The sequence below is a fragment of the Chiloscyllium plagiosum genome, chromosome 33 (genome assembly GCF_004010195.1).
Source record: "Chiloscyllium plagiosum isolate BGI_BamShark_2017 chromosome 33, ASM401019v2, whole genome shotgun sequence".
In the NCBI taxonomy this organism is placed as follows: Eukaryota; Metazoa; Chordata; class Chondrichthyes; order Orectolobiformes; family Hemiscylliidae; genus Chiloscyllium; species Chiloscyllium plagiosum.
Window position 1 is genome coordinate 2,302,429 of NC_057742.1, and position 27,599 is coordinate 2,330,027.

At 44.2% G+C, this 27,599-nt stretch overlaps 1 protein-coding gene across 1 annotated transcript; it reads left to right on the forward strand.

Annotated features, from left to right (window-relative positions):
* cdk5rap3 (CDK5 regulatory subunit associated protein 3) lies at window positions 1-26,606 on the forward strand. Its single transcript, XM_043674749.1, has 14 exons — window positions 1-64; window positions 729-774; window positions 2,526-2,657; window positions 3,505-3,605; window positions 3,704-3,752; window positions 7,007-7,185; window positions 11,499-11,635; window positions 12,992-13,139; window positions 16,178-16,261; window positions 16,356-16,449; window positions 19,660-19,748; window positions 22,647-22,852; window positions 23,651-23,822; window positions 25,205-26,606. Exons 1-14 carry the CDS (start codon window positions 59-61, stop codon window positions 25,268-25,270), a joined length of 1,509 nt encoding a protein of 502 aa, XP_043530684.1. The 5' UTR covers window positions 1-58; the 3' UTR covers window positions 25,271-26,606.
* The last annotated feature ends 993 nt before the right edge of the window (window positions 26,607-27,599 follow it).

Genomic DNA, 27,599 nt, shown 5'->3' on the forward strand with positions numbered 1-27,599 from the left:
ACACACGTTGTGATTGGGTGCCGTTGCAGGGTTTGTGAGGGGGCAGGGCCTGAGCGAGATGGAGGTGAGTGTGAGAGGGAGGAGGGGAGGATAAACATTAACATCCCAGAGTGAGAGAGAGGGATAGGGATCATAAACACCCCACACTGAGGGGGTGAGGGTGAGGGTGAGGGTGATCAAAAACATAAACATCCCTTTACTGAGGGAGAGTGAGTGAGGGTTAGGGTTAAGGTGAGGGGGAGGGACAGAATAAACATCTCTTACTCAGGGTGGGTGGTCATAAACATCCCTTACTGGAGCAGGGGTTTAGGGTGAGAGAGAGAGGTGGGGGGAGGATTAGGGTGAATGACAGGGGTGGGGCACCATAAACATTCCTAACCCCCTCTACCCCGTGTCCCTACCTCCTGTCACAACCCACCACCCACAGCCAATTACCCTGATCAATCCCCTCCCTGCACTCCCTTTCTCCTGCCCTTCCCCCATTTTACAACTCTCTTCCCCCATTCTGTCATTTTCCCTGTCTCTTCCATCTCTTCCTTATCTTTCCACTGTCATTTCGCCCTCCCTTGTCCCTGTTCCTCTCCCCCTGCCCCTCTTTCCCCACCCCCTTTAACCCTCTTTTCCCACCCCATTTAGTCTAATCTTTTCACATCAATGTCTCCTTGCTCCCAGGTATAGAAACACATTATTCCAATTTTCATTGAGTTTTAAAAATATTTTCTTTACAGGACCAAAGGAAATGGCCAATCGATATACAGACAAGCAAACTCTTGGGTAATTGTCTGCATTGGTGATTCATTTTCCAACGAGTTGTACAGGACAGAAGGAGATCTTTTGACCCAACATGTCTGTGCCAATTCTTTGAAATTAGCTTCTGCTCCCCACTGTAATTTTCCACATTTCTGCAAACATTCAAGTATTCAATTCTATTTGGAAGTTATTACTGTATTTATTTCCACAGCCTTGCAGACAGTGTATTCCAGATCGCAAGTTATTCAAAAATAGAATTCTCCTCATTCACCTTTGAGTCTTTTGTGACTGATCTTAAATCTACTTTAAACATATTTTGCTGCTGTTTTTAACTTTAGAAGCCAAGTGGATGTAAGTCTTATTGCAAGTGATAGTCAGGCAGTGTGAAACTTCAGAGAGTGTTTTAAGTGATTTGTAGCAATTGCCCAGAGTCAGCTAAGGAAACTTTCCCTGAGGCACCAGCTATTCTGAATCTGAAGCTGCATCCTGTCTCAAGGTCTGCAGGTCCTCTGTGGATTCAAGCAAGATTATGAGAGAGAGAAATAGAGGCCATTTCTTCAGTGGCTCAGATACCACAAAATTCAACACTGACATTCTATTGCTGTTTTTGCTGTCCACAATGTGGCTCTCATTTTCTCTGTGTGGAAAAGGTGTTTCCTGAAAAGTTGTGACAGTGTCCTTGTGCACAATTGGAATGCAACAGTAAACAGGAAGGAAGATTTAGGGTGTAGGTTTGCTCGCTGAGCTGTAGGTTTGATATCCAGACGTTTCATTACCTGGCTGGGTAACATCATCAGTGGTGACCTCCAAGTGAAGCGAAGCTATTGTCTCCTGTTTTCTATTTATATCTTTCTACAAACCTTGCAGGAAGGAAGAGCTGGTGCGTTAGAGTCAGTTTGCTGCAATTTACCATCTTCAGTGTTTGATGCTTAGAATTCTGGGACCGGGGCTTGCAAAGAGTTTAAATATCAATAATCCCTATAAAACAGTTCTTTTAGAAAATCCTAAAAGGTTGTCAATAACATAATCATATTTTTGAAGTATATGTGATAGGTGTTAAGTTTCAGCTTTTAAATGACATTGGAATGAGCTGGTGCTGAATGCACCAACCCAGTCATTTCCCTTCTCTGTTCCCTGATTGCTGTCAGTCTTCACTGTGAGTGCTGAGTGAAGGTTAGGATGACATTGGTGGGGTTGTTGTGGCACTGGGTGAAGGTCATTCCCATCCTCCTCACAGTTGACACCCTGTAGTCAGTTCACAGGAGCATCCAGTACAGTTTGGAAAGACAGATTTGCACACATGTAGCACCTTTCAGAACGTCAGGACATTGTATAACTGCATTACAGCCATTGACGTACTGTTTGAAGCCACTCTAGTGATATAGGAAACACAACAGCCAATTATTCCATAACAAGCTCCCACAAACATGATCTGCTTTTTATTGGTATTGATTGAGGTTTAAATATTGGCCAGGCCTGCAGGGAGAACATTGCTGCTTTTCTTTGAAACAATGCACCTGAAGTGACAGATGGGATCTCAGGTTAAAGTCTCATGTAAAAGAAGGCATCTTTGACATTGCAATACACCCTCAATATTGGCCTGGGTTTTGTAGGGCTTCTCATCAAGAAACCATGTATAGGCCAAACCAGAAGGCAGATGAATATATCGACATGCACAACAAATAAAAGAGAATATTAAAATCCCTGTAATTATGTTGTTTCCTGAATGTCAGGAGAGTGTGCTTCACAAGTATTTTGTTTATTGTGTTCCTTAGATTGGCTGGTGGATAGACGGCATTGCAAGCTGAAATGGCAGAATGCGGTGTTGGTAATTCGGGAGAAAATAAACAACGCAATCCAGGATATGCCGGAGAATGAGGAGATCAAACAACTCCTGTCAGGATCATGTCAGTGCCATTTCTGCAAGTGTCATCCCCGTAGCCTGCATGTGTAAAAAGGATTTGCGATGAACGTTGTAATAGTCCAGAGGCAATGCTCATTAATCAGAGGCAAATTCTGTCCGTTTGGCACTTTGAATAGACTGCAGCACCGAAACAGGCCACAATTTCCACTGAGTCTGTGGCAGTGATTTTGTACCATATGAATCTTCCCATTTGACTTCATATCATCCTCTCAGAGCATTTTTCTGTTCTTTTCCTCCTCATGCCTGTCTAATATCCCCTTAAATATATCAATAATTTTGAGTTTAATTCTGTTCACTCGCAACTCCTTGGCTCATTGGACCTGCTACACTTTGATTTTAAAATTCTCAGCCGCCCTTTCAGTTTGTAATTGTTCTGACTAGTCCCTATCTCTCTAACCTCCTCCTGCATTGCAACTTCTTACAATTGTAAATTCAATCTTTTGAACATTCCCAATTTAATCGCTTTACCATTGACAGTCATGCCTTCAACTGCCTGAGCCCTAAGCTCTAGAGTTCCTCCCTCCAACCTGTTTTGGTTAATATTTGTTCACCTGTCTGAATATCCTGTTCTGTGTTTTAAATTTTTGTGTTATGACACTTCTGTGATGTGTCTTAAGACATGTTGCTATATGAGAGGTCCTATATAAATGTAGGTTGTTAAAGAGTGTGCGTGTGCTGTAGCAGGTTTCACAGCTATCGGGCCCTGAGCCTTCGCCGAGGTTGTGAGTATTTGGTAGACCCAGCATCATCTGATAAAAGTAAGGCCACGTGTGTTTTTGTTGGTATCCCATTTCTTTCCAATTGACTATTAAATGTTCCCTCTCCTGCAGATATCCATTATTTCCATTGCTTGCGAATTGTAGAGATTCTCAGAAGAACAGAAGCTTCTACAAAGAATATTTTTGGTGGTTACTCCTCTCAGCGAATGAAGGTAAACTTGTTTGAAATTTGTTGGTTTTTTTTTAGGTTTTCTTGCTTTTAAGAAAAAGTCCAAACTAAGCTCCTCTCTGTGTCTTTTTGTTGTTACAGGACTGGCAGGAAATAGTGTGTTTATATGAAAAAGACAGTGTCTATCTCGGTAAGGAAGCCATTTTGCAGAGATTTTACATTATACACATTAAAGGCCAGATGCTCCTGAAGCTTAGCAGTCTGCTTGGGGCACAGTGGGTAATGCAATAATCTTGGAGTTAGAAGCCCCTTGGTTTGTGCCTCATTCCAGGGAATTCAATCTGTAAGTTCTGTCCTCACTGCAGTGCAGCACTGAGGGTGGGCTGAGCCTGTCTTAGGTGATTTTTTTTTTAATGAGATCCTAAACCAAGGATGTTAAGAATTCCACAGCATTATCTAAGAAAGAAGGAATAGTAGAACATCCAATTATACTCTCAAGCAATACACAAATCAAATAATCTGAAGCATATTGCAGTACACATAAACATTTTTAAAAATTTCAACCAGCATAACTCCCTGTGTTATGAAAGTTGCTATGTACACTTATCACACTGCAACACCTACTCTGCTGGGCCATTCTCATTAATCTGTGACCAGTTTTTATTATAAATGTAGAAAGTTAACACCCTGTTACATGGCAATCTGGGGTGCGTCTAATCTGTGATCTGTTTTAGTCAGGGCCAATTGGCCTCTGACCACCTCCGTAATTGGAGAACATTGGCCACGCGTCACATTATTTCTGAGGCTCCAAAGGAGCAGGTTGCATCTCAGAAATAATCTGAGACACTTGTGTCCCTGGCATCTCTGCTATTGCAAACTCTCCTGTGCACGCACGACTCGAGGGAAGTGGGGCAGGAATGTCACAGGACTAGCAATCCAGAACCTCAGGCTAATGACCTCTGACATGAGTTTGAATTTTGCCATGGTAGATAATGAAATTTAACTTCAACAAAAATCTGGAATAAACTAAAGATAACCTAATGATGACTGTATTGCCACTGTTGAATGTCATTAAAAACCCATCTAGTTCCCTTAATGTTCTTTAGGGAAGGAAAAAGGCGTCCTGACCTGTCTGGTCTGTATATGACTCTGGTCCCCCAGCAATGTTATTGACTTTTAAAGCCCTCTGGATAATCAGGAATGGGCAATAAATGCTGCCTAGCCAGAGAAGCTGACATCCTGTGAACAAATGTAAAAATAACCTGCAGTTGCTAGCAGCTGCCCCACCCTAAGCTGCCTATTTTGCTCTCAGCAGCTCGCTTGCCGAATGGAAATGGGATTGGGAGTCTTAAAATGACAGGAGATGCAAAGTGGAACCTCCACCACCAGAGCTCTTGGGCATGCCCATGAGATATTGCATTGGGTTTTTTTCTGCTTTGCATGCAGTACATCCAAGATTGCTGTTCACATGCATAACTCAGAGCAAACTTTACTCAAAACTCCCCTGTTTTGAGAAGTGTGTTTCAGGGCAGTGTATGTTTTTTATGAGGATCTGCCTTGAACCACAATTCAGCATTTGATCAGTGCCCTCTTGCAGCAGATAAGCCTACGGTGCAGTGCATACAGCAACGAAGCAGATCAGGAGGAGAAAATGAGGACTGTAGATGCTGGAGATCAGAGTTGAGAGCATGGTGCTGGAAAAGCACAGCAGGTCAGGCAGCATCCGAGGAGCAGGAGAATCGATGTTTCAAGCATAAGCAGGAATGTTCTAATGCTTGAAACATTGACTCTTCTGCTCCTCGGATGATGCCTGACCGGCTGTGCTTTTCCAACACCACACTTTTTGACTCTGATCTCCAGCATCTGCAATCCTCACTTTCTCCTATTCCCAACAGCTCACCGTCATAACAGGTTCCACATTTTCCTCTCTTTCGGGGTTAAAGAACTTGTTTTCTTTAATTGAATTTATTGTTGTCACCTCTCACTGGGTATCATAGCATCCCAAGTGTGGAATCAGGCTGTTCAGCCCATCAAATCGACACTGACTCTCCAAAGAAAATCCCATTCAGACCCATCTCCTCACCCTGTCCCTGTAATCCTGCATTTCCCGTGGCTAACCCACCTAGCCTGGACACTATGGGCACTTTAGCATGGCCAATCTACTTAACCTGCACATCTTTAGATTGTGGGAGGAAATCTGAGCACCTGGAGGAAACCCACGCAGACATGGGGAGAATGTACAAACTCCACACAGATAATCACCTGAGGCTGGAATCAAACCAGGTACAGTGACTCAGCAGTGTTGACCACTGAGCCACCGTACTACTGGGTAGTGCACAGTTAATCAGCCCAGCTATTCCTGGAGTCATTACAAAAGGTAAAAATTTAAAAAAACAGATTTCCCCAATGTGCTGACTTATAAACTATGGTTGATGGAAATCACAGGGCAGGTGGTTATACTTAATAAGACCAATTGTTTATTACAGATAAATAATCTCCGGCTATTGGTGAACAAGCATGAACCGTTGGCATGTAATTCTTCTACGTAAACTTCTAACTCCTTACAAGCTCTATCTACCTTACACAGACAGTCAAGGAACAAAAAGCAAGTGTTATGACAAGGGAGAACTGAGAAAATTCAGTGTTAACAGGATAAATTGAGAGGGATCTTGTGCTGATCAGAATGTTGCTTCTCGGAGGTCCACCACAACTGGGTCACACCTATACAAGTTCTCTGCCTTGTTAAAAGTGACAGCTTATAACAATTGCTGAAAGAAAAATAAACTGTTTTTCTTCAGTATTAAAGTAGTTTTTGCAGAGAACAGGGACAACTCCTAAACTGGTGGCAGCCTGATGACTTCTCACTGGACTTTTCACAGTCCCAAGCTGGTCCAATACTTGAGAGCCCATTACTTTGTTGTTGGGAGGTGGGGCCTTTATCATTGATTACTGGTCACTAGTCCACGAACCATTCAGCAACTTGATGTTGACTGAATCTCCATTTTTACACACCCTTGGCTGCAGCTCATCCACACCTTCTCCTATGTATTACTTGAATCAGCAGCTGTGTAAACAGTGCTTACAATGAGTGTGAGTTGATCTGCTTTCAGGAACATGCAGTAATCTGTCAATGTTTGGTTTAAAAATATTTTTTTTTCCTCATTTCAGTCCATAATCAAAAATACAGGAAAATAGAAAAGGTACAGTATTTAAATCAGTGATTATCTTTCAATCATGACCCTGAGTATTCGGTTCCTCCACAAGTGGAAATATCTCTGTCGACCTTAAAGACATCTCAGGTCACCCATTCATCTGATTATTTTTTTGATAAGTCTTTCCTCTCAGTTATATATTTTTTTCCTATTGTGTGTTTATAAAGTTTCCCTTTAAGTATGATGCGCATTCTTACAGAAGTGTGCTTTCTGTATTTTTTTTAAATAACAGCTGAACTCTCCAGTTTACTTGTGCGAAACGTAAATTATGAAATTCCATCTTTGAAGAAGCAGATTAGTAAGTGCCAACAATTACAGCAGGAGTACAGCCGCAAGGAGCTGGAGTACATCAACAATGCTGCTGCTTTACGGGACAGGTTCTTTACTTCCTGCAAGCAGTTTGGAATAAAGGTGGGTCAGCAAGTGTTGTTCTCTTGACACATCATATAATTCTAGCAAAACAGTAACCAAACATCGGGAGAAGGGAATGTTTAGGTGTGACAAGAGAATGCTGAAGAAACTGGCAGCATCTGTGGAAAGAAAAACCAAGTTAACGTTTCAATATGACTCTTGTTCAGAACGAGGTCTGTATTCCTTTATGAAGGAAGCTATAGATGCTCAGCCATGTTGAAGTGAGCTATAAGTGTGTTCACTTTGAAGCTGGGTTATAGCATAGAATTCTGGCTTTGCTTGACCTACAGTTAATTTAGAAGAAGGAAACTCTCTCACACATGCTCTTAAAGAAGGACTCTGAAAAGTCCTGACATCAGGAAACACCAGTTCTGCCTTTCTCTTTGCCCATCTGGTCTCCATTCCATATATTGCCACAGGGCAGGGTAACATGGGGTATAGGATTTCTCCATCCTGTCATTGCTAGGCATGGCTTGCAGATGGCTGCAATCATGGAACAACATGAGCTTTCCACAAAAACTGTTCCCCCCCCCCGGCCAGGGAATAGGAGTCACAGCTGTGGGATCAGAGATTGGCCATTTACAAACAATCACATGGTATACAACAGGGCTGAGCTGAGGACAAAGATCGTAACTCAGGGGTTTGTAATCTCTGGAATTCTCTACCACAGTGGCTGTGGATACTCTATAATTAAGTATGATCAAGACTAAGACTAGTTATAAAGTTAATTGAAGGATATGGAGATAGTGCAGGAAGTGGAGGTGATAGGTGATCCATCATCTAATTGAATATTGCAACAGGCTCAGGGCACTACATGGCCAAATGCACCTGTTTCTTATGTCCTTCTGTTGTGATTTAAACATTTTTCATTAAGTAATCTCTGTCAGATCATCAGCCTGTTCTGTTCTGTACTTGCTGTTACCACTGGAGAGAGGTCCTGTAGGTTGGAACGTTGAACATTTTGGCCTTGACGATCATTCAGTTCAGTATTGTGGAGCTCTGTGATCCACACAGAGATACACAGCATTCAGGTAACCAACCAAGAGACACTCGTTGCTCACCCAAGCTAAATCAGTTGCATTTTTGGTGTGATTTCAGTCACAGGGTGCAAGTCAACGATACCTTGATGCTAGGGGGGTCACGTGTTTGAACCTTTGAATCTCATCTAGATCATACTTTGCACGTTGTGCTTCAGCCTGGTGCTGGCAAAAGGAGCACTTCAAAAATATCAAAAAACAAAATTATTCACACAGCCCATCATGTCTGTGCTCGCTCTCCAAAAGACTTGTTTATACCATCAACGCCCCCCCCAACTCTATCCCCAAGTCTCCGAGCCCCTCATCCCTGGTACCACTAATAAATTTACTTCTGTATTTTCTCCACAGTCTTAACATACATTTAGAAACGTGGTGGTCCAGAATTTTGATTAATATTCCAGTTGGGCTGAGCAGTGAGTTTTAAAATTCTGGCTTTGTTACTTTTGTATTCTGTAGCTCTGTTTACAACATGCCTTTCCCAGAGAGTGGTGAGAATGTGGAATGGTTGACTTGAACAGCAACATTACATTTAACGTAAAATTGGTCATACGAGCATATGGATTAGGAATGGAGGAGACCACTCTGCCCCACCATTCAGCACAGTCATGAATCATCTGATTACTCCACATTCCCGTCCACAATGGATAACCTTTCACACATGCTCATTAAGAATTTGTCTACCTCCGCCTTAAACAGTTTTAACAACTAGGCTTCCACCACCTTTTGAGGAAAAGTTCCCAAGACTCTCAACCATATGTCATAGAGTCATGGAGATGTACAGCATGGACACAGACCCTTCGGTCCAACTCATCCATGCCGACCAGATATCCCAACCCAATCTAGTTCCACCTGCCAGCACCAGGCCTATATCCCTCCAAACTTCCTAATCATATACCCATCCAAATGCCTCTTAAATGTTGCAATTGTACCAGCCTCCACCACTTCCTCTGGCAGCTGATTCCATACACGCACCACCCTCTGTGTGAAAATGTTGTACCTTAGGTCTCTTTTATATCTTTCCCCTCTCACCCTAAACCTACGCCCTCTAGTTCTGGACTCCCCCACCCCAGGGAAGAAACTTTGTCTATTTACCCTATCCATGCCCCTCATGATTTTGTAAACCTCCATAAGGTCACCCCTCAGCCTCCGACACTCCAGGGAAAATAGCCCTAGCCTACTCAAACTCTCCCTATAGCTCAAATCCTCCAACCCTGGCAACATACATGTAAATCTTTTCTGAGCCCTTTCAAGTTTCACAACATCCTTCCAATAGGAAGGAGACCAGAATTGCACATAATATCCCAACAGTGGCCTAACCAATGTCCTGTACAGCCGCAACATGACCTCCCAACTCCTGTACTCAATACTCTGACTAATAAAGGAAAGCATACCAAATGCCGCCTTCACTATCCTATCTACCTGCGACTCCACTTTCAAGGAGCTATGAACCTGCACTCCAAGGTCTCTTTGTTCAGCAACATTCCTTAGGACCTGACCATTGAGTGTATAAGTCCTCCTAAGATCTGCTTTCCCAAAATGCAGCACCTCGCATTTATCTAAATTAAACCCCATCTGATCAAGATCCCATTGTAATCCTCCTGAGGTAACTTTCTTTGCTGTCCACTATGCCTCCAATTTTGGTGTCATCTGCAAACTTACTAACTATACCTCCTATGTTCATATCCAGATCATTTATATAAAAAAACCCTCAGTTCATCTCTGTCTTAAATGGCTGACCCCCTTATTTTTTAACAATGACCCCCTAGTTTAGAATCTCTCACCAGAGGAAACACTCTTCACATCCCACTGGTCAGGACTGCTCAGGACCTTGTATATTTCCATCAAGTTGCCTCCTACTCTTCTGAGGATTCAGGCCTAGTCTCTCCCAAGGTTCCTTATAAAATAATCTGTTCCATTCCAGGTATTAATCTAGTAAACCTTTAAACTGTATCCATTATATTTGTGTTCTTCCTTAAATAAGGCGACCAATCTAGTACACTGTCGCTACTTAACCGGCTGATAATCAAGCCCCACTGTTCTGCAAATCTTCACAAAATGTATAAAATCCCAATTAGAACATGAACGTGACCAATTTGACTGCTATTCAGAACAAAAAAATTCACACCAGGTTTTGTCATTATTGTCATATACTTAATTTTAACAAAAAAATTCTAATCTATTATGATACAACTTCAACTACATAACTCCCAAATGAGCACATATTAAGACAGACAAAAGGATTTGACACACGTACTACTGGCTGATCCAATTTCCTGCCTTTAACTTCATCACCCTTGACCTCTTTATCTAACAGAGCTTTGTCTAACTCAGTCTCGATTAAATTCAATGCAGCCTCCATTGCTGGCTATAGAGAATTTCACAGCGATGACTCTCTGATAGAAAAATAATTTTCCTCTGTCTTAAAAGGGAAATATCTTAATTTTAAACTGTTTACATAATAATTCATTAACTTGTCAAACCACCTTCAAAATTGTACCTCGAGAAACCCTCAATTTATTAAAAAGGAACCTGAATCTGTAACTCCAAGATGACAGGCCAGGTGCTGGTGAGTGGATTCTGGATCATTGGTGCTGGAAGAGCACAGCAGTTCAGGCAACATCCAAGGAGCAGCGAAATTGACGTTTCGGGTAAAAGCCCTTCATCAGAAATAAAGGCAGAGAACCTGAAGTGTGGAGAGATAAGCTAGAGGAGGGTGGGGGTAGGGAGAAAGTAGCATAGAGTACAATGGGTGAGTGGGGGAGGGGATGAAGGTGATAGGTCAGGGAGGAGAGGGTGGAGTGGATAGGTGGAAAAGGAGATAGGCAGGTAGGACAAGTCCGGACAAGTCATGGGGACAGTGCTGAGCTGGAAGTTTGGAACTAGGGTGAGGTGGGGGAAGGGGAAATGAGGAAGCTGTTGAAGTCCACCTTGATGCCCTGGGGTTGAAGTGTTCTGAGGCGGAAGATGAGGCGTTCTTCCTCCAGGCGTCTGGTGGTGAGGGGGTGGCGGTGAAGGAGGCCCAGGACCTCCATGTCCTCGGCAGAGTGGGAGGGGTGCTAGAATGGACAGTTTGTTTATCCAGCTGGCACAGACATGATTGGCTGAATGGCCTGTTACCGTGCTGTAACTTTTCTAAGGTCTAATCATGTACCCCAGATCAGTGTTCGTGCTCCCCTTTTAAAGGCGAGAAATTAACTTGCCTGCCAATGTAACGCAAGGTGAGTGGATCATTCTGCCCTGGTTATCAATGACTGAAGTTTCTGTCTCACTGACCAGGGTAATGATGTCCACCAGGAGCTGCTATCTCTCTGCAATGACCTCCCATCTGGCCTTGACGGTATGGCTGAGGGGACCAGTGATCTTACTGATGCCCTGGAGCTGTACGAAGCCTGTGTGGAGTTTGTGTGTGGCAGGTAAGAATGTGGCAGGAAGCACTCTAACTGGAATATTCTGTTGAGTTTTGTTCAAAATGAATGAACAGGAATTACTCTGTAATCACCAAGTTCAGTTTGTCTTTGACCCCATCCTTGTTTTGGGCAAGGGGCTATGATATGAAACATTGCCAAGACTGCAGCTGCATGCTTCTGCCACCAGGTGGGGTTCCTAAGCTGCTGATTTCCTATATCCCCTTAACACTGTGCAGCCTGAGGGCACTAGAACATGGGGCCATAACCTTAAAATTACAGCCACGCTATTTAGGGGTGATATTGGGGACGTCTTCACCCAAGAGGTGATGAAAATGGGGAAATCTCTTCCCCCAAAAATGCTTTGGAGCCTGGAATCAATCCACCCTAACCTGCACATCCCTGGGCTATTTAGCACAGCCAGTCCATCCTGACCTGAACAACCCTGGACACTACGGGGCAACTTAGCACGGCCATTTCATCCTGACCTGCACATCCCTGGACACTATGGGACAATTTAGCACGGCCATTTCATCCTGACCTTCACATCCCTGGACTGTGGGAGGAAACCCACACTGACACAGGGAGAATGTGCAAACCCCACACAGACAGACACCTGACGGTGAAATTAAACCTGGGTCCCTGGTGCTGTGAGGCAGCAGTGCTAACCACTGAGTTACAGGGCTGTCCCAAAAGTCCCGGTGTGGATCCTCTCAGAGAATGGTGAGAATATGGAGCTTACCATCACAGAGACTGTTTGAAATGAGAAGGAGAGAAGGGAAAATTAGACAAACAGTGGGGAAGGGAATCAAGGAGTACGATCAATTTAGATGAAGAAAATGAGCAAATGCTCAATAGGATAGACCCCAGCACAGATTGGTTGGGCTGAATGGCCTGTTTCTGTATCATATATCCAATATAATCCTGCAAGCCATCCCGGGCTGCTGAAGCATGCCTGGTGGAAGTTCACGGGATCCACAGCACAAGACACCTGAGCTGTGTCTTGATGCTGAGATAATTGAGGAAGAGAGTGCAGCATGTGAAAGGGGAGGTGATGTACTTACCTTCAGAAGACCCTGTAAATTCATTGAATTGTATACAGTCAGTGTATATGGTGACACCAAAATGACTAATTGCTCTCTTTTTAAATGTATTGTTAAATGCACCAATGTCAGACTGTTCAAAATGTACTTTAAACAGGTGTTTCCTTTTGTTGTAAATTGAGGGGCAGGATAGGGCCAGTTGCTCCAACATGCCTGTCCCACACCCTCATCTGCTCTTTTCCCTCCTCACTCGCCCTCCCTCCACAACCCGTACTCGCCTGTGTTTAGCTGCTGACTAATTCCAGGGTGTTGTGCATGACAGTGTCTCAGAGCCAATTGCTCCCTTACTGAAACACATTCAACTGAAAGGAAACACAACTGTCTACGAGTGGAGAACTGGACAGGCGCCTTCAGCGATTGAGCGGCCAGCTAACATGGTGATTCAACAACCAACAGAGTCCTCAGACACGGTGAGTGTAATTGGAACGAGCCTACTCTTCCCAACTCGGAGATTCCTTTTAGCAAATGCTGTCCTTGGGACCACACCAGGGTCACTGTATGCAGCTCAGTACAGCATTATCTGAGGTAGAGATCAGTGAGTCAAAAGCAAATAACTTAAACACATTGGAACACAAATCAGTAAATCCATTTACTATTAGCCGAGATAATTTTTTTTTGTTTTAACACAGCATTTGCAGAGTTTTAAGAAACATTCTAAAAGTTTACATGTGAAAAAACTCAAGACTTTGGTGATTTATAGACATCCCATGACTTTGAGTCCATCTGATCTCGTAATATTCAGAACAGTGTCAGCCAGTTTTGCTCAAGATTTGGTTCCCTTGATGCTGGAACTTACGATGAAACAAGTTAGAGGCAAAAGTAGACCATTCAGCCCCTCTAACCTGTTCCACGGTTCACTAAGACCCGTTTGTGTTTTAAATTGTACACTCCCATCCACCCTCTGCCTTTCAAGAAACTGTCTACCTCTGCCTTAAAAGTATTCAGTGACCCTGTCCTCCACCCTTTCGGGGGCTGGGTGTTCGAATGTTGCACAACAATCTGAGAGAACAGAAATCTCATTTCCGTCCTAAAAAAGGCAACCCTTAATTGTAAAACCGTGCCCTCCAGTTGAATCACAAGAGGAACCATTCTTTTCATCTCCGTCTTGACAAGACCATTGAGGATCTTAGACACTTCACATAAGTCAACTCTCACTCTCCTCTAAACCCCAGGAGAAGCAAGCCCAGCCTGTCCAACATAACCCAGTAACTCCAGACACTAATCTAGGAATCCCCATCTAAGCTGCTTCCAATGTACTTTCATCCTTAAATAAGGGGGTCAAAACTGCATTTAGTGTTCGGGATGTGGTCTCACCAATACCCTGTATAACTGACACACAATAGCCTTACTTTCATGTTACTTTCTGTTTATTATGAAGAATTACATCTATTTGCCTCCCGAATTATATTCTGTATCTTATTAAATTCTTAACAATTTATGCACCAGAATGCCTAAATCCCTCTGCACCTTCCAATTCTGCAGTCTTTCTCCATTTCAGTACAGCTCTGCTTTTTTTTAATCAAAATGGAAAACTTCACATTTTCCCACGTTATATTCCATCTGCCAGGCTTTTCCCACTCACTCAACCCTATCTATATCTAGCTGCAACTTTCTTATGTCTTCTTCACAAAATACTTTCCAATATAATCTTGGTGTCATCTGCAAGTTTAGCCGCCCTGTCTTCATTCCTCTTACCTCAGTCCTTGATGTAAATTATAAGAACCTGAGGCCCCATCACAGACCGCTGTGGGACTCCATTTGATACATCCTGCCAATCAAACAAAGACCGATTTAATACATATTCTCTGCCAGCCAGTCAATGTTCTATCCAGGTCAATATGTTACCCTCTGCACCAGGAGCTTTAATTTTTTTGCGGTAACCTTTTGATGTGGCACCTTGTGAAATGCTCTGTGGAAATCCAAGTACATGCTGTCTACAGGATCTTCATTAACCATAATGCACGTCACTCCTTCAAAAATAACTCCAAGAAATTGTTTTAATGTGTTTACCTTTGGTGAAAGTATGTCAAATCTCCCTGAGTTTTTCTAAGAGTGCAGCTATGATCTCTCTCATGATCGATTCCAACACCTTCCCCAAGCCAGACATCAACTGGCCTGTAATTTCTTGTTTCTAGAATAGAATAGAATATCCTTTTATTGTCACAAGTCTGGAAGTACAGGCGTGCGTGAAGGTTTACACTGTCACCCCACATGGCACCATTTTATGGACAAAGTACCCAGGCACTGATACAAAATACAGAAATAAAGGAAAAAGAAAGGGAAAAATGTTATTTTTCTTATAGTTATTCAGAGTATAAGTTAGAAAAATGAGAATTAAGTTAAAAAGATAAGCATTATTGATTTTCCATAAGGAACCTGTGGAACGTCAGGGCTGGGGGCTTCCACACATGGTCTGCCCGGGCTCACAAGCTGCTGACCGCCCGCACAGACCCCAGTCCAACACCCGTCCCCCGCTCTGCCCGGGCCACTCTCCCTGGGCCTCCATCCCCTGGGCCATCCTGTGTTGCTCAGGCCTCCAGCCGCCATACCTCGGGGAAAACACCAAAAGGGGGAAACAAAGAGAAGAAAATGGGAAATGAGCAGAAGGAGCAGAGGAGTGCTGGTTGGAGCATCCTACTCCGGCACCACCTTGACCGTACAGATCATTCTTAACCCCTCTACATCCCTCACTCCTTGAATGAGGATTTTATACTTTCCAGTCCAATGGAAGCTTACTTGAGTCTAGGAAATTTTGTACAATTATATGTATTTTCCTTAAGTTTGATGCTTTCCTTTACTCGGAGTAATTGTTCTCCTTGATCCATCAGAATGTCTATGATTCATCCGACAGTTCATAAACTTTGAACATTTCGGGTATGTTTGCCCTGGATCACTGTTATCCAGAAAGTGCCACACGCTGCAGCCTTGATGCTCATTTGACCTCACGTGAACTGCCGCTCCTGATGAGTTTTAGTTATTTAATGATATTATTCACTCACTTGAATCGCATTTTATTTAATTAATTATCTTTACCACTATTATGTGTAATATGTTAAAATTTAGGAGAAGTCGAAACCTTAACTACTTCCCAGAGATTCACCAAATGACTTTCCCCTTTCCTTGGAATAGAACTAGGACCAATTTCGACCAGCTAAAATGAATCTAACTCAGTCTCTGACTGCCTGCCTGCCATGGGATTTTTCTCTTGTCTGCTTCATAGGTTTGGATTGAATTGGAGTCTGGTTCTTTCTTGTCCAGTCAGTACAATGTGAGGCTAATGCCAGGAGTTTGCCAGAGTCTGAGATGCACTTCAGTAAATCCTGCCTTACATTATCTTGGATGTCCTGTGAATTACTCTGACTGGTTAAGGAATATGAGTAACTAAGCTGATCTTTGTTGCATTATCTGGTTATTTTCAGTAAGAGAAGTGCTTTCTACTGTGTTTCAGATTGACTGGGGAGATGATGGGGTGTCTGGAATGGATCAGTCAGGTGATATCGATTGGGGAATCACAGTAGAAGACAATGCTGAGGTGAATCATTATTGCAGTGCTCCTCTCTCAGATTCTCCTGTCCTAATGTTTGTTCTGCTGGTTTTAGTGTGTTTTATTTTGTACCTTCTCCAAGGTGAACAGCGAGGAGCATGGTGCTGACATGATCGACTGGGGAGATGATACAACTGCTGCTGTGGAAATCAATGTAGTGGAGTCTGGTGCTGAAGGTAACCTCGTATATACATGATGTGGAGATGCCGGTGTTGGACTGCGGTGTACAAAGTTAAAAATCACACAACCACAGGTTATAATCCAACAGGTTTTATTTGGAAGCACTAGCTTTCGGAGCGCTGCTCCTTCATCAGGTGGTTGTTGAATATAAGATTATAGGACACAGAATTTATAGCAAAAGTTTACAGTGTGATGTAACTGAAATTATATATTGAAAATGCCTGGATTGTTTGTTAAGTCTATCATCTATTAGAATGACCATGTTGGTTTCAGTTCTTTCATATGTAAATCTCAGAACTTTCTTAAAATTACATTCTCAAGTGAACTTTAACAATAGGTGTCATGTCGGCCCAGATAATGCATTGAAGGTGTGAGGTGCCCTGTGTGAGGCTGTCTGTGCCCCAATGTTCAGACTGATTCTAATCTAAAAAAGGGATTTACAGAATCTTACATGGATTCATGCAGTTTTTGAGCAAAGTAAAATGTAATTGCACAAGTACAAATTCACCCCACAAACGTATATGTGTATGTGTGTGCTGGAAGGTATGAGTGTCTGTGTTAGAGAGTGTGTAGATGTGTGTGAGTGTAAAGGGCTATAAGTCTGAGAGGGTGTATGTGTGAGCGTATGAGAGAGAGATTGTGTATGAGAGTGTCTGCATGAGTGTGTGGGTCTGTAGGGGGTTGTATGTGTGTCTGTGTTTAGTGCAGTGAAGTGAAGTTACCTGTAGTGTGACATGAAACCAAGGTCCCAGTTGAGGCCATCCCCATGGGTACCAAACTTGGCTATCAGCCTCTGCTCGGCCACTTTGTGTTGTTGCCTGTCCTGAAGTCCGCCTTGGAGGATGGTCACCTGAAGGTCCAAGTTTGATTATCCCGGACCGCTGAAGTGCTCTCCAACTGGGAGGGAACACTCCTGCCTGTTGATTGTTGTGTGGTGCCCACTCATCCGTTGCTGTAGCCTCTGCTCAGTCTCACCAATGTACCATGCCTCAGAGCATCCTTCCCTGCAGTGTATAAGATAGACAATGTTGGCTGAGTCACATGAGTACCTGCCACGTACATGATGGGAGGTGTTCCCACACATAATGGTGGTATCCATGTCCATACTCTGACACGTCTTGCAGCATCTGCCATGACAAGGTTGTATGCTGTAGTCCTGAAAGACGGGCAGTGAACAGTGATTTGTTCGAGGTTTGGTGGTTTAAAGGCGAGAAGTGGAGGTGTGGGGAAGGTCTTGGTGAGGTGCTAATCCTCATTGAAAACATGTTGCAGGTTGTGAAGAACATGCCGTAGTTTCTCGGCTCCTGGGAAATACTGAACAACGAAGGGTACCCTGTCGGTTGCAGCACGTGTCTGTCTCCTGAGGAGGTCACTACAGTTTCTTGCTGTGGCACGTCGGAACTGGCGGTCGATGAGCTGAACATCATTCCCCGTTCTCATGAGGGCATCCCTGAGTACTTCCAGGTGTCCGTCACGTTCCTCCTCATCTGAACAGATCCGATGTATGCGTAGGGCTTGTTCATAGCGGATGTCTGTTTTAATATGTTTTGGGTGGAAGCTGGAGAAGTGTAGCATTGTGAGGTTGTCTGTGGGTTTGTGGAAGAGTGTGGTGCTGAGATGCCCATTCTTGATGGAGATGCATGTGTCCAAGAATGAGACCGATAGTAGAGAGTAGTCCATTGGCATATTGGGGTGCAAATTTGGTCTCCATGGCTGTTCCGTGCGTCTGGATGAAGAACTGGTTGTCAAAAGTGAAGACGTTGTGATCGAGGATAAAGCAGATGAGTTGTAGGATGGTGTTTGGAGATTGGCAGTTGTTGGTGTTGAGGACTGAGTCTGTTGCCACGATGCCGTCATTGTGGGGGAGGCTGGTGTGGAGTGCTGAAACGTCCATTGTGACGAGGAATGTTCCCAGTTTGACTGGTCCGTGGGTGCTGAGTTTCTGTAAGAAATCCGTAGTGTCGCGACAGAAGCTGGGGATCCCCTGTACAATGGGTTTCAAAATGCCTTCAGCATAGCTAGAGAGGTTCTCACACAGAGTGCCATTGCCTGATACGATGGATGTTCTGGTGTATTGGCTTTGTGTATACACACATACCAAAATGCGCACACTCACACGTAGGTTTGTGAGGTGAATTTGTACTTGTGCAATTACATTTTATTTTGCTCAAAAACTGCATGAATCCATGTAAGATTCTGTAAATCCCTTTTTTAGATTAGAATCAGTCTGAACATTGGGGCACAGACAGTCTCACACAGGGCACCTCACACCTTCAATGCATTATCTGGGCCGACATGGCACCAATTGGTAAAGTTCACTTGAGAAAGTAACTTTAACCAAAGGTCTGGGATTTACATATGAAAGAATTAAAACCAATATGGTCATTCTAAAAGATGAGAGACTTAACAAACAATCCAGGTCTTTTTCAACATATAACTTCACTTACATCACACTGTAAACGTTTGCTATAAATTCTGTGTCCTACAATCTTATATTCGACAACCACCTGATGAAGGACCAGCGCTCTGAAAGCTAGTGCTTCCAAATAAAACCTGTTGGATTATCTCATTGTGTATGGCCATCATGTGCTCTGGGATGTCCTGAGAATGTAAGAGGCACTACATAAATGCAAGGTAGCACAACATGGAGATTGCTGTTTTCTATCTGTGATAGAGGTAGCACTATCGCAGTTTAAATAGGAAGACACTAGATGGCAGTGCTGCTCATGGAATTTTGACTCTGGCTCAGACCGCAGTTTACACAGAGATGTTCACACTCTCTCATGCTCACCCACCTCTGATGTGGAGGTGCCAGTGTTAGACTGAGATGGACAAAGTTCATCCACCTCCGTCATTCATGATTTTTGAGGATTGAGAAGCCCTTTTTCTTCATCACTGACCTGTCATCACTTTTCAGCTATAATTCTGAAAAGTAAGCACGTGAATATTGTAGTTGAGAGTGTGGTGAAGGGCTTTTGCCCGAAATGTCGATTCTCCTGCACCTTGGACTCTGCCTGACCAGCTGTGCTTATCCAGCACCACACTCTCGACTCTAATCTCCAGTATCTGCAGTCCTCACTTTCGCCTATGTGAATATTATATTCTGAACCAGGTACCAGACCAGTTAAGGATAATATTGAAATTCAACTCAATGCAATGCTTTTATTATCACAAATGAATTATTTTTCTAATTTTTCTGATTCTAGGTGATGGTGGAGTGGCAAAGGGGAACGATGCTCTAACTATCCTGGAAAACCCGGAAACCAGGAACCAGTTCATTAACGAACTCATGGAGGTAATTTTCAGCTGGAAATGGAAATACTGGAAAGATGTTCAAAATACAGTGTTCACGATTGGGCAGGCAAGTGGGACTAGTTTAGTTTAGGAAAATTGGTCAGCATGGATGGGTTGGAGCAAATGGTTCTGTTTCCATGCTGTATGACTCTGTGATAAAAGGTGCATGTTAAACACTGCAGAGGGGATGGATCCACTTCTGGCCACAGTGTGGTGCCAGTGAGCACATTTTCTATTAGAAAGGTTTAACATAGAACGTTAGAGCACAGTACAGTAGATTTGGCTCTTGATGTTGCACCGCCCTGTGAAACCAGTCTGAAGCCCACCTAACCTACACCATTCCATTCTCGTCCATATGCCTATCTAGTTATGGAGTTGTGGTGGGTTTGGTACAGATCAATAATCTGATGAAGTTCAGAACAGGTATGAGGGGCTGAATGGTCTCTTCCTGTTCCCGTGCTCCAGTATAAAGAAAATATCTGTGAAGTACTTCACGGACCCTGGGGTGAACACTACTTTGCTCCCTTGAAGTTACAATATCTATTCTTCTCCTAGTTCACCTCCACCTTTTCTCCATTTCCTCCTTGTTTTCAGATCTCCAATAATGCTGCTTGTGGTGAGACGGAGTATGGCAGCATTACTGTGCACATAACCCATCAAGCACACCCACACTATCAGTATTAATTCCAATATCAATTTCTTATAGAAGCAAAATATTGCAGGTGCTGGAAATTAAAACAGAAATTGTTGGAGAAACTCACCAGGTCTGGCAGCATCTGTGGAGAGAAAGCAGAGTTAACTTTTCAGGTCCGATTAGACTCTCCTTCAGGACTAATTCAGTGTGAGAGCCCCTAGAGTGGAATGAGAAGTAGGAACTCCTTGGCTGATGAGGGTGGTGGCAGAATCCAGTGCAGTTCCCTGCCCTCCGGAATGCTCACTGCTTGCACAGGCCTGACAGAGGGAAGCTGGTGGTGGCTGGTTTCATGATGTGGGCCTGGTGGTTATCGCAGCGAGTGAGGGACATTTGGAGATTGCATGGTCCTTGTACCATTACAGCTGTGAACACTTGCTAGATTTGGTTTTGTCCAAAACATCAGCCTGAAATAACCAGCAACGTTTTTTTCTTTTCACCCGCTTTTGACATTTGAATGAAAGAAAGACTTGACTTTCTGTAGAGCTTTCATAACCACCAAATGTAGTGTCATAGAGTCATACAGCTGTACAGCATGGAAACAGACCCTTTGGTCCAACTCCTCCATGCAGACCAGATATCCTAAATTAACCTAGTCCCATTTGCCAGCACTTGGCCCATGTACCTCTAAACCCTTCCTATTCATGTCCCCATCCAGATGCCATTTAAATATTGTAATTGTACCAGCCTCCACCTGAAGCCCACCTAACCTACACCATTCCATTCTCGTCCATATGCCTATCTAGTTATGGAGTTGTGGTGGGTTTGGTACAGATCAATAATCTGATGAAGTTCCCTCTAAACCCTTCCTATTCATGTCCCCATCCAGATGCCGTTTAAATATTGTAATTGTACCAGCCTCCACCACTTCCTCTGGCAACTCATTCTACGTACCATCCTTTATGTGAAAGGCTTGTCTCTTGGGCCCCTTTTAAAACATTTCCCTCTCACCTTAAACCTTTAGTTTTGAATGCCCCCATCCCAGGGAAAAGACCTTGTCTATTCATCCTATCCATACCCCTCATGAATACACTGCGTTAGCCAACCTCCAGTCTTCTGGCACCTCACCTATGGCTATCAGTGATACAAATATCTCAGCAAGAGGCCCATCAATCACTTCTCTAGCTTCCCCCAGAGTTCTCGGGTACACCTGATCAGGTCCTAGGGGATTTATCCACTTATATGTGTTTTGAGACATCCACACCACCACCTCTATAATATGGACATTTTTCAAGATGTTGCTATTTATTTCACCACATTCTCTATCTTCCATGACCTTTTCTAAAGTAAACACTGATGCAAAATACTCGTTTAGTATCTCTCCTATCTCCTGCGTTTCCAAACATAGGCGGCTTTTCTGATTGTTAAGGGGCCCAATACTCTCCCTAGTTACCCTTTTGTCCTTAATGTATTTGTAGAATCCTTTTGGTTCTTCTTAACTCTATTTGCCAAAGCTATCTCATGTCCCCTTTTTGCCCTCCTGATTTCCCTCTTAAGTATACTCCTACTGCCTTTATACTCTTCTAGGGATTCACTTGATCTCTGCTGTGTATTACCTGACATATGCTTCCTTCTTATTCTTGACCAAAACTTAAATTTCTCTAGTCATCCAGCATTCCCTACACTTACCACCCTAGCAGGAACATACTACCTCTGGACTTCTGTTATCTCAGCTTTGAAGGCTTCCCGTTTTCCAGCAGTCCCTTTAGCTGCGAACATCCAACCCCAGTCAACTTTTGAAAATTCTTTCCTAAACAGTTTCAAAATTGGCCTTCTTCCAATTTAGAAGTTCTAATTTCTAGTTATGCAGGGACATGGGAATGGTGCAGGAAAATGTCCTTGAGCTGGAAGGTCGTCTGTGGGTTGGAATTCCTTTGTGTTCCCCTTTATTCTTCCTCCTCCCTAGTGAGTTGTAGCAAAGTCTGGAATCTTGTTTGGAGCCTGGGATACTCCAGTAGCCTAGCGATGCCAATTCAGGCAACGTATAGAGGTGTATTGATCGGACACTCTTACTTCATTGATTGTTGCTTCTGGAGTCTGATCTGTGGGAGAATCAGAGGAACTGACCTACTCTCCCCAATCTCTGCAAGTCAGCATTTGCAAGGGTCACCATTAGCATTTTGTTCCAAATTTGTTGGTGAGCTTTTCTATCAACATCTGTTGTCGGCAGCTGGTTTCCGGATTGCATTTTTGAATTGTTGATCTCAGTTACAGGAATTCTTGAGCCAGAGGCTTGTAGAGATGAATGAGGAGGCAGACATCCTCTCCATCAACCAGTTCCAAACAGCTCCAGCTATCATTCAGACTCAGGATATGGCAAAGGTTGTTGCCATGACAACGCGAGTGAAGGATCTCATCCAGAGACTGACCAATGTAAAGATGCGACATCTCTTCATGATCCATGCCTCTCCCAGGTTTGATGCTGATCTCATTTCATTCACTGAGTTGCCCTTTGGGAGTGATACTGTACTGTGGTTTAGGTGGAGTGGGAGGGGTACATAGGAACAGGAAGAGACCATTCAGCCCTTTGAGCCTGTTCTGTTACTCAGTTGGATCTGGGTTTCTGGTTTTGTGTGTTGAATGTTGAATTGACTCACTGGCCTCAGCCACGTTTTAGCTGGTGAGGAAGGAGAGTGAGTTCGAGAATCTAGGATGTGTGTTTAATCCAGTTGGAGAAAGTGAGGGCTGCAGATGCTGGAGATCAGAGCTGAAAAATGTGTTGCTGGAAAAGCGCAGCAGGTCAGGCAGCATCCAAGGAGCAGGAGAATCGACGTTTTGGGAATAAGCCCTTCTTCAGGAATGAGGAAGGTGTGCCAAGCAGGCTAAGATTGTGCACTGAACTGAGTCAATCTGAACTGGACTGGCAATAAGCAATGACAGTGAAACCCCACATCCCGACATTCTCCCCCAATTTATATTGTACTGTCCTAACCATTGCCAAATTATCTGAAGTTTCCTGATAATCCCCTGGTTGCTCGGCAGGTTATTATCACATTAACCAGTGTATCAGTAACAACAATGATAACTCCTGGGTTAAAGAGGCCAGTGATGCTGCTTCTCTGCAGGGGCCCCTATCACCATGACCCCCTGCCCTGGCCCCAGGAGCAATGAAAGCCTGGGAGTCTACAAGGCACCAGGCTGGGGAGGAAATGGAAAGCCTTACTCTCAGTACGTTATGTGTATCTAACTGTGCTGCTGCCCCACTGCTGCAGGTACATTGACCGTGTGACTGAGCTCCTGCAACAGAAGCTGAAACAGGCAGGCACCGTGGGAGAAAAGCAACATCAGATGGTCAAGAAGCGACAGCAATCTCTGGAGGAACAGGCTGCCCTTGAACCCAAACTGGACCTTTTAATCCAGCAAACCAAAGAGCTTCGAAAGCTAGTAAGTGACTCCCTCGATCCCACACGCTGAGCGAGGTTCACATTAAAAATGTAAAAGGTTTGTTCCAGCCTCTGTTGCCATCAGTGAGAGAACATTTGAATTTACGTTCAGATCATCAGGAAATGCTTCCCAGTCAGTGACGTGCTGTCACTGTTCCCATTGCAGGAAACACGGCAGTCAGTTTGCACATAGCAAGCTCCCAGAAACTGCGTTCTGATAACTATCAGACTGTTCCAGTGTGTGGCTGAAGGACACTGGGGAGAGCTACCCTGCTCTTCATCCCAGAGAGCCATAGTATCTGTTACTCTTACCACTTGAAAGGACAAATGTCTCAACTTCACCAGCACAGTGTTTCCTCATTAGGGGTCAGTGTCAAGGAAGTGTTGCACTATCAGGGCGTCAGTGCTGAGGGAGTGCTGCACTGCCAGGGGGTCAGTGCTGAGGGAACGCCACACTGTCGGAGGGTCATTGCTGAGGGAGTGTTGCATTGTCGGAGGGTCAGTGCTGAGGGAGGGCTGCACTGTCAGGGGGTCAGTGCTGAGGAAGTGCTGCACTGTCAGGGGGTCAGTGCTGAGGGAATGTTGCACTGTCGGAGGGTCAGTGCTGAGGGAGCGCCGCACTGTCGGAGGGTCAGTGCTGAGGGAGTGCCGCACTGTCCGCGGGTGCTGTTTGTCAGATGTGATTATATACTGTTTTGGGTTTATGTGAAAGATTTTGCATCATTGTTGGTAAGAAGAGTAGTGCGGTCTTTGCCAGTATTTATCCTTGAATCAACAGCACAATGATATCAGATTGTATCATCAAGGTATTCAGTCATGTGATGGTCCCTTTGAATCGAGGGTGACATTGCTTGAGCTGGGCCACTCCTCCTGATAGAGGATCCCAGTTGTGATTGAAGACGGTTTTTGCAGTGGGGTCACATTGTGTCGGGGATTAGAGTCTGCAGCCTGGGGTCCATCTCCATCATTCTCCGGCACCTGCTGACTCTGTTCCATCCCACAGTTGGATCCCTGAGCCTCCATTCGGCTCCAGCCTTGGTGGTTCAGGGGATGCTGTTTTCTCCTCCCAGTCAGTGATGTCAATGCTCTGTGCTTTATCATAGTCTCCTATTGGAGTATGTTCCCTTGTGGGAATCTGCTGAAATGGACACTCAATTTCCTACATTACAACAGCGACCACTCTGTTGTCATGTGACAGATCCCAAGTGTCAGCCACTGACTGTATTAGTGCCTGACTCTGACCGTGACTGTGACCGTGAGTGAGTCCCTGCCCGTGAGTGGGAGTGTGAGTCCCTGAGTGTGAGTGGGAGTGTGAGTTCCTGAGTGTGAGTGGGAGTGTGAGTCCCTGAGTGTGAGTGGGAGTTTCTCTGTTATCTCTTTCAGATTGAGACCGATATCTCCAAACGGTACCAGAACCGCCAGGTGCACCTGATGGGGGTCATCGTGTAATAACCACTCGCTCGGTGCCCGGACCCACTGGATTCTCCTGCTCACACTCAAGAGTGGCACTTGCTTATGGACTTCCTGCTCACGCCAAAGATTGAAAGTTTTAAGGATTTAACACAAAAATGAATAAGATGAAGACCTTAATCTTTGATCACTGATGTACTTTAGAACTGCGAGGGATTTAAAGACTTAAATTTGCTGTGACCTCCCCTTGAAGACATGGAAAGGAAAGATTTTCAAAGCCCTTGATTATAGATGGTATATCCGAGGCTGTATATAGGGGAACCTCGATTATCCGAAGGTGATGGGTGGGTACTGTTTCATTTGGATAATCGATTAGATGGTGAATCGATTTAAATGCCTTTCCTCTGGGGTTCGAAACTTCTAAAGTCTGCTCCCTATTCAGGAGACTGCAGCAGCACACAGTGCGTGAAACCCTCCCCCCGCGCAACCCCCCTCCCCCCACAACCCCGTGCAACACCCCCCCCCACAACCCCGTGCAACACCGCCCCCCTCTCCGGGGCAGCTGGACTGGACACCAACATCAAGACTGCTGCTGCTTTTGTGGGGTAAGACTCCAAATAGCGCGCACACAGACACACGCGCACACACAGACACACAACTCTTTACTGCAACTTTTTGACAGTTTGCACCTTTGCCTTGTACAGGACAATGTTGGAGAGATTATCTGGGGAAGGGGGGTTCAGGATACACCCCTGTGTAGAACTCCAGGGAAAGTGTGGGGAGGGAGAGAGAGAAGGTGGGGGGTCAGTCATTTGGAGATGGTGCCTGTTTAATCACGGTAAACAAAAGACAAGATCACTTGAAAACACGTCTTTATGTCATGTTTCATCGGGACCTGGAGATCTCCTTCGGATAATCCGATTTTCAGATAATTGGTATTCGGATAATCGAGGTTCCCCTGTACTGGTTAACATTTTGTAACTGAATAAATTGTATTTTGTCCCTGAGGAGGAGCTCTTTAACTCAGTTTAAAGATGTGGTCCTTGTTGACTATCACTGGTTAATATTAACACTGAGGAGCAGCCTGTCATTCCTGTTGAAAAACATTGAACACATTCAGGGCCACAGCTCGGTACCTCAACCCCCGGTTGAATCAGCTGGTGGAGCTGTGATCTCAGTGTATACATCATGCGGCAGCGTATAAACAGGCAAATTCCACACACACCCATCACAGAGACATACCCAGACATGTATGAATGTTCGACCACATTCAGACACACTTGGGTAGAAGAGTTCATTTGTTCGGTATTCTGCCTCTCACTGACAACATCACTCATTATTAACCCTAACAATAAATTACTTTCTAAACAGTGAACCACTCCTTCCTGATTGTTGTTATATCTGAGACACTGGTGGAGTTGTGTGTGCTGCACTCAGCCAGGTGTATGTCTCTGTCACTGAATATACTTCCCATTAATGTCTGTCTCAGGTAATGCCGCTTGAAATCAGGCTGAAGCAAGAATTTCAGTGACCTGTGATAATCAGTACGTGACACATTTACGCCACTTCCATTAAAGTGTGAACACAGCCAATCAAACAAGAGCTGTTACATCGAGCAAGAGAGTTGAGTTCCACCGGATGGCAGTGCTGGGGGCTTCAAGGGAGTGATCTGATCATCACCACAACTGTACAATGGATTAACTTACACGTACAGGACACTCCTGAAGCAGAGGGTATGTACCAGGAAGTGGACAAAGCTGATTTGTGACCTGCTATAGACTTTTTGAAATTGCTCGTTATCAGTATAGCTCCAATTTTAATACTTTGCCTCCTTGTTGTGAACACCACGCCAGTGGAAATATTGTCTGTCTACCCTATACAGTCCTTTTGAAAGTCTCAAAAACCTTAGTATGATCACTCTCAATCTTCTATCCTGAATGGTAGACGACAACAACATCAACTTATGTGTTTACATAGCGTCTTCAAAGCTGCAAATGCTCCCCCTAGTGTTTATCTTGAATATTATCAGTAAAAACATCTAGCCTCGGGATAAAACAAGGACTGCAGATGCTGGAAACCAGATCCTAGATTAGAGTGTTGCTGGAAAAGCACAGCAGGTCAGGCAGTATCCAAGGAGCAGGAAAATCGACGTTTCGGGCAAAAGCTCTGTTCCTGATGAAGGGCTTTTGTCCGAAACGTCGGTTTTTCCTGCTCCTTGGATGCTGCTTGACCTGCTGTGCTTTTCCAGCACCACTTTAATCTAGACTCTCAGCCAACCTGGACAACGTCTTGGGAAAAGTTTGCCAAAAGCCTGATTGGAGAGAGAGGTTGAAGGGAAAGGCTTTGGAGCGGGCACCGGCAAAAACGT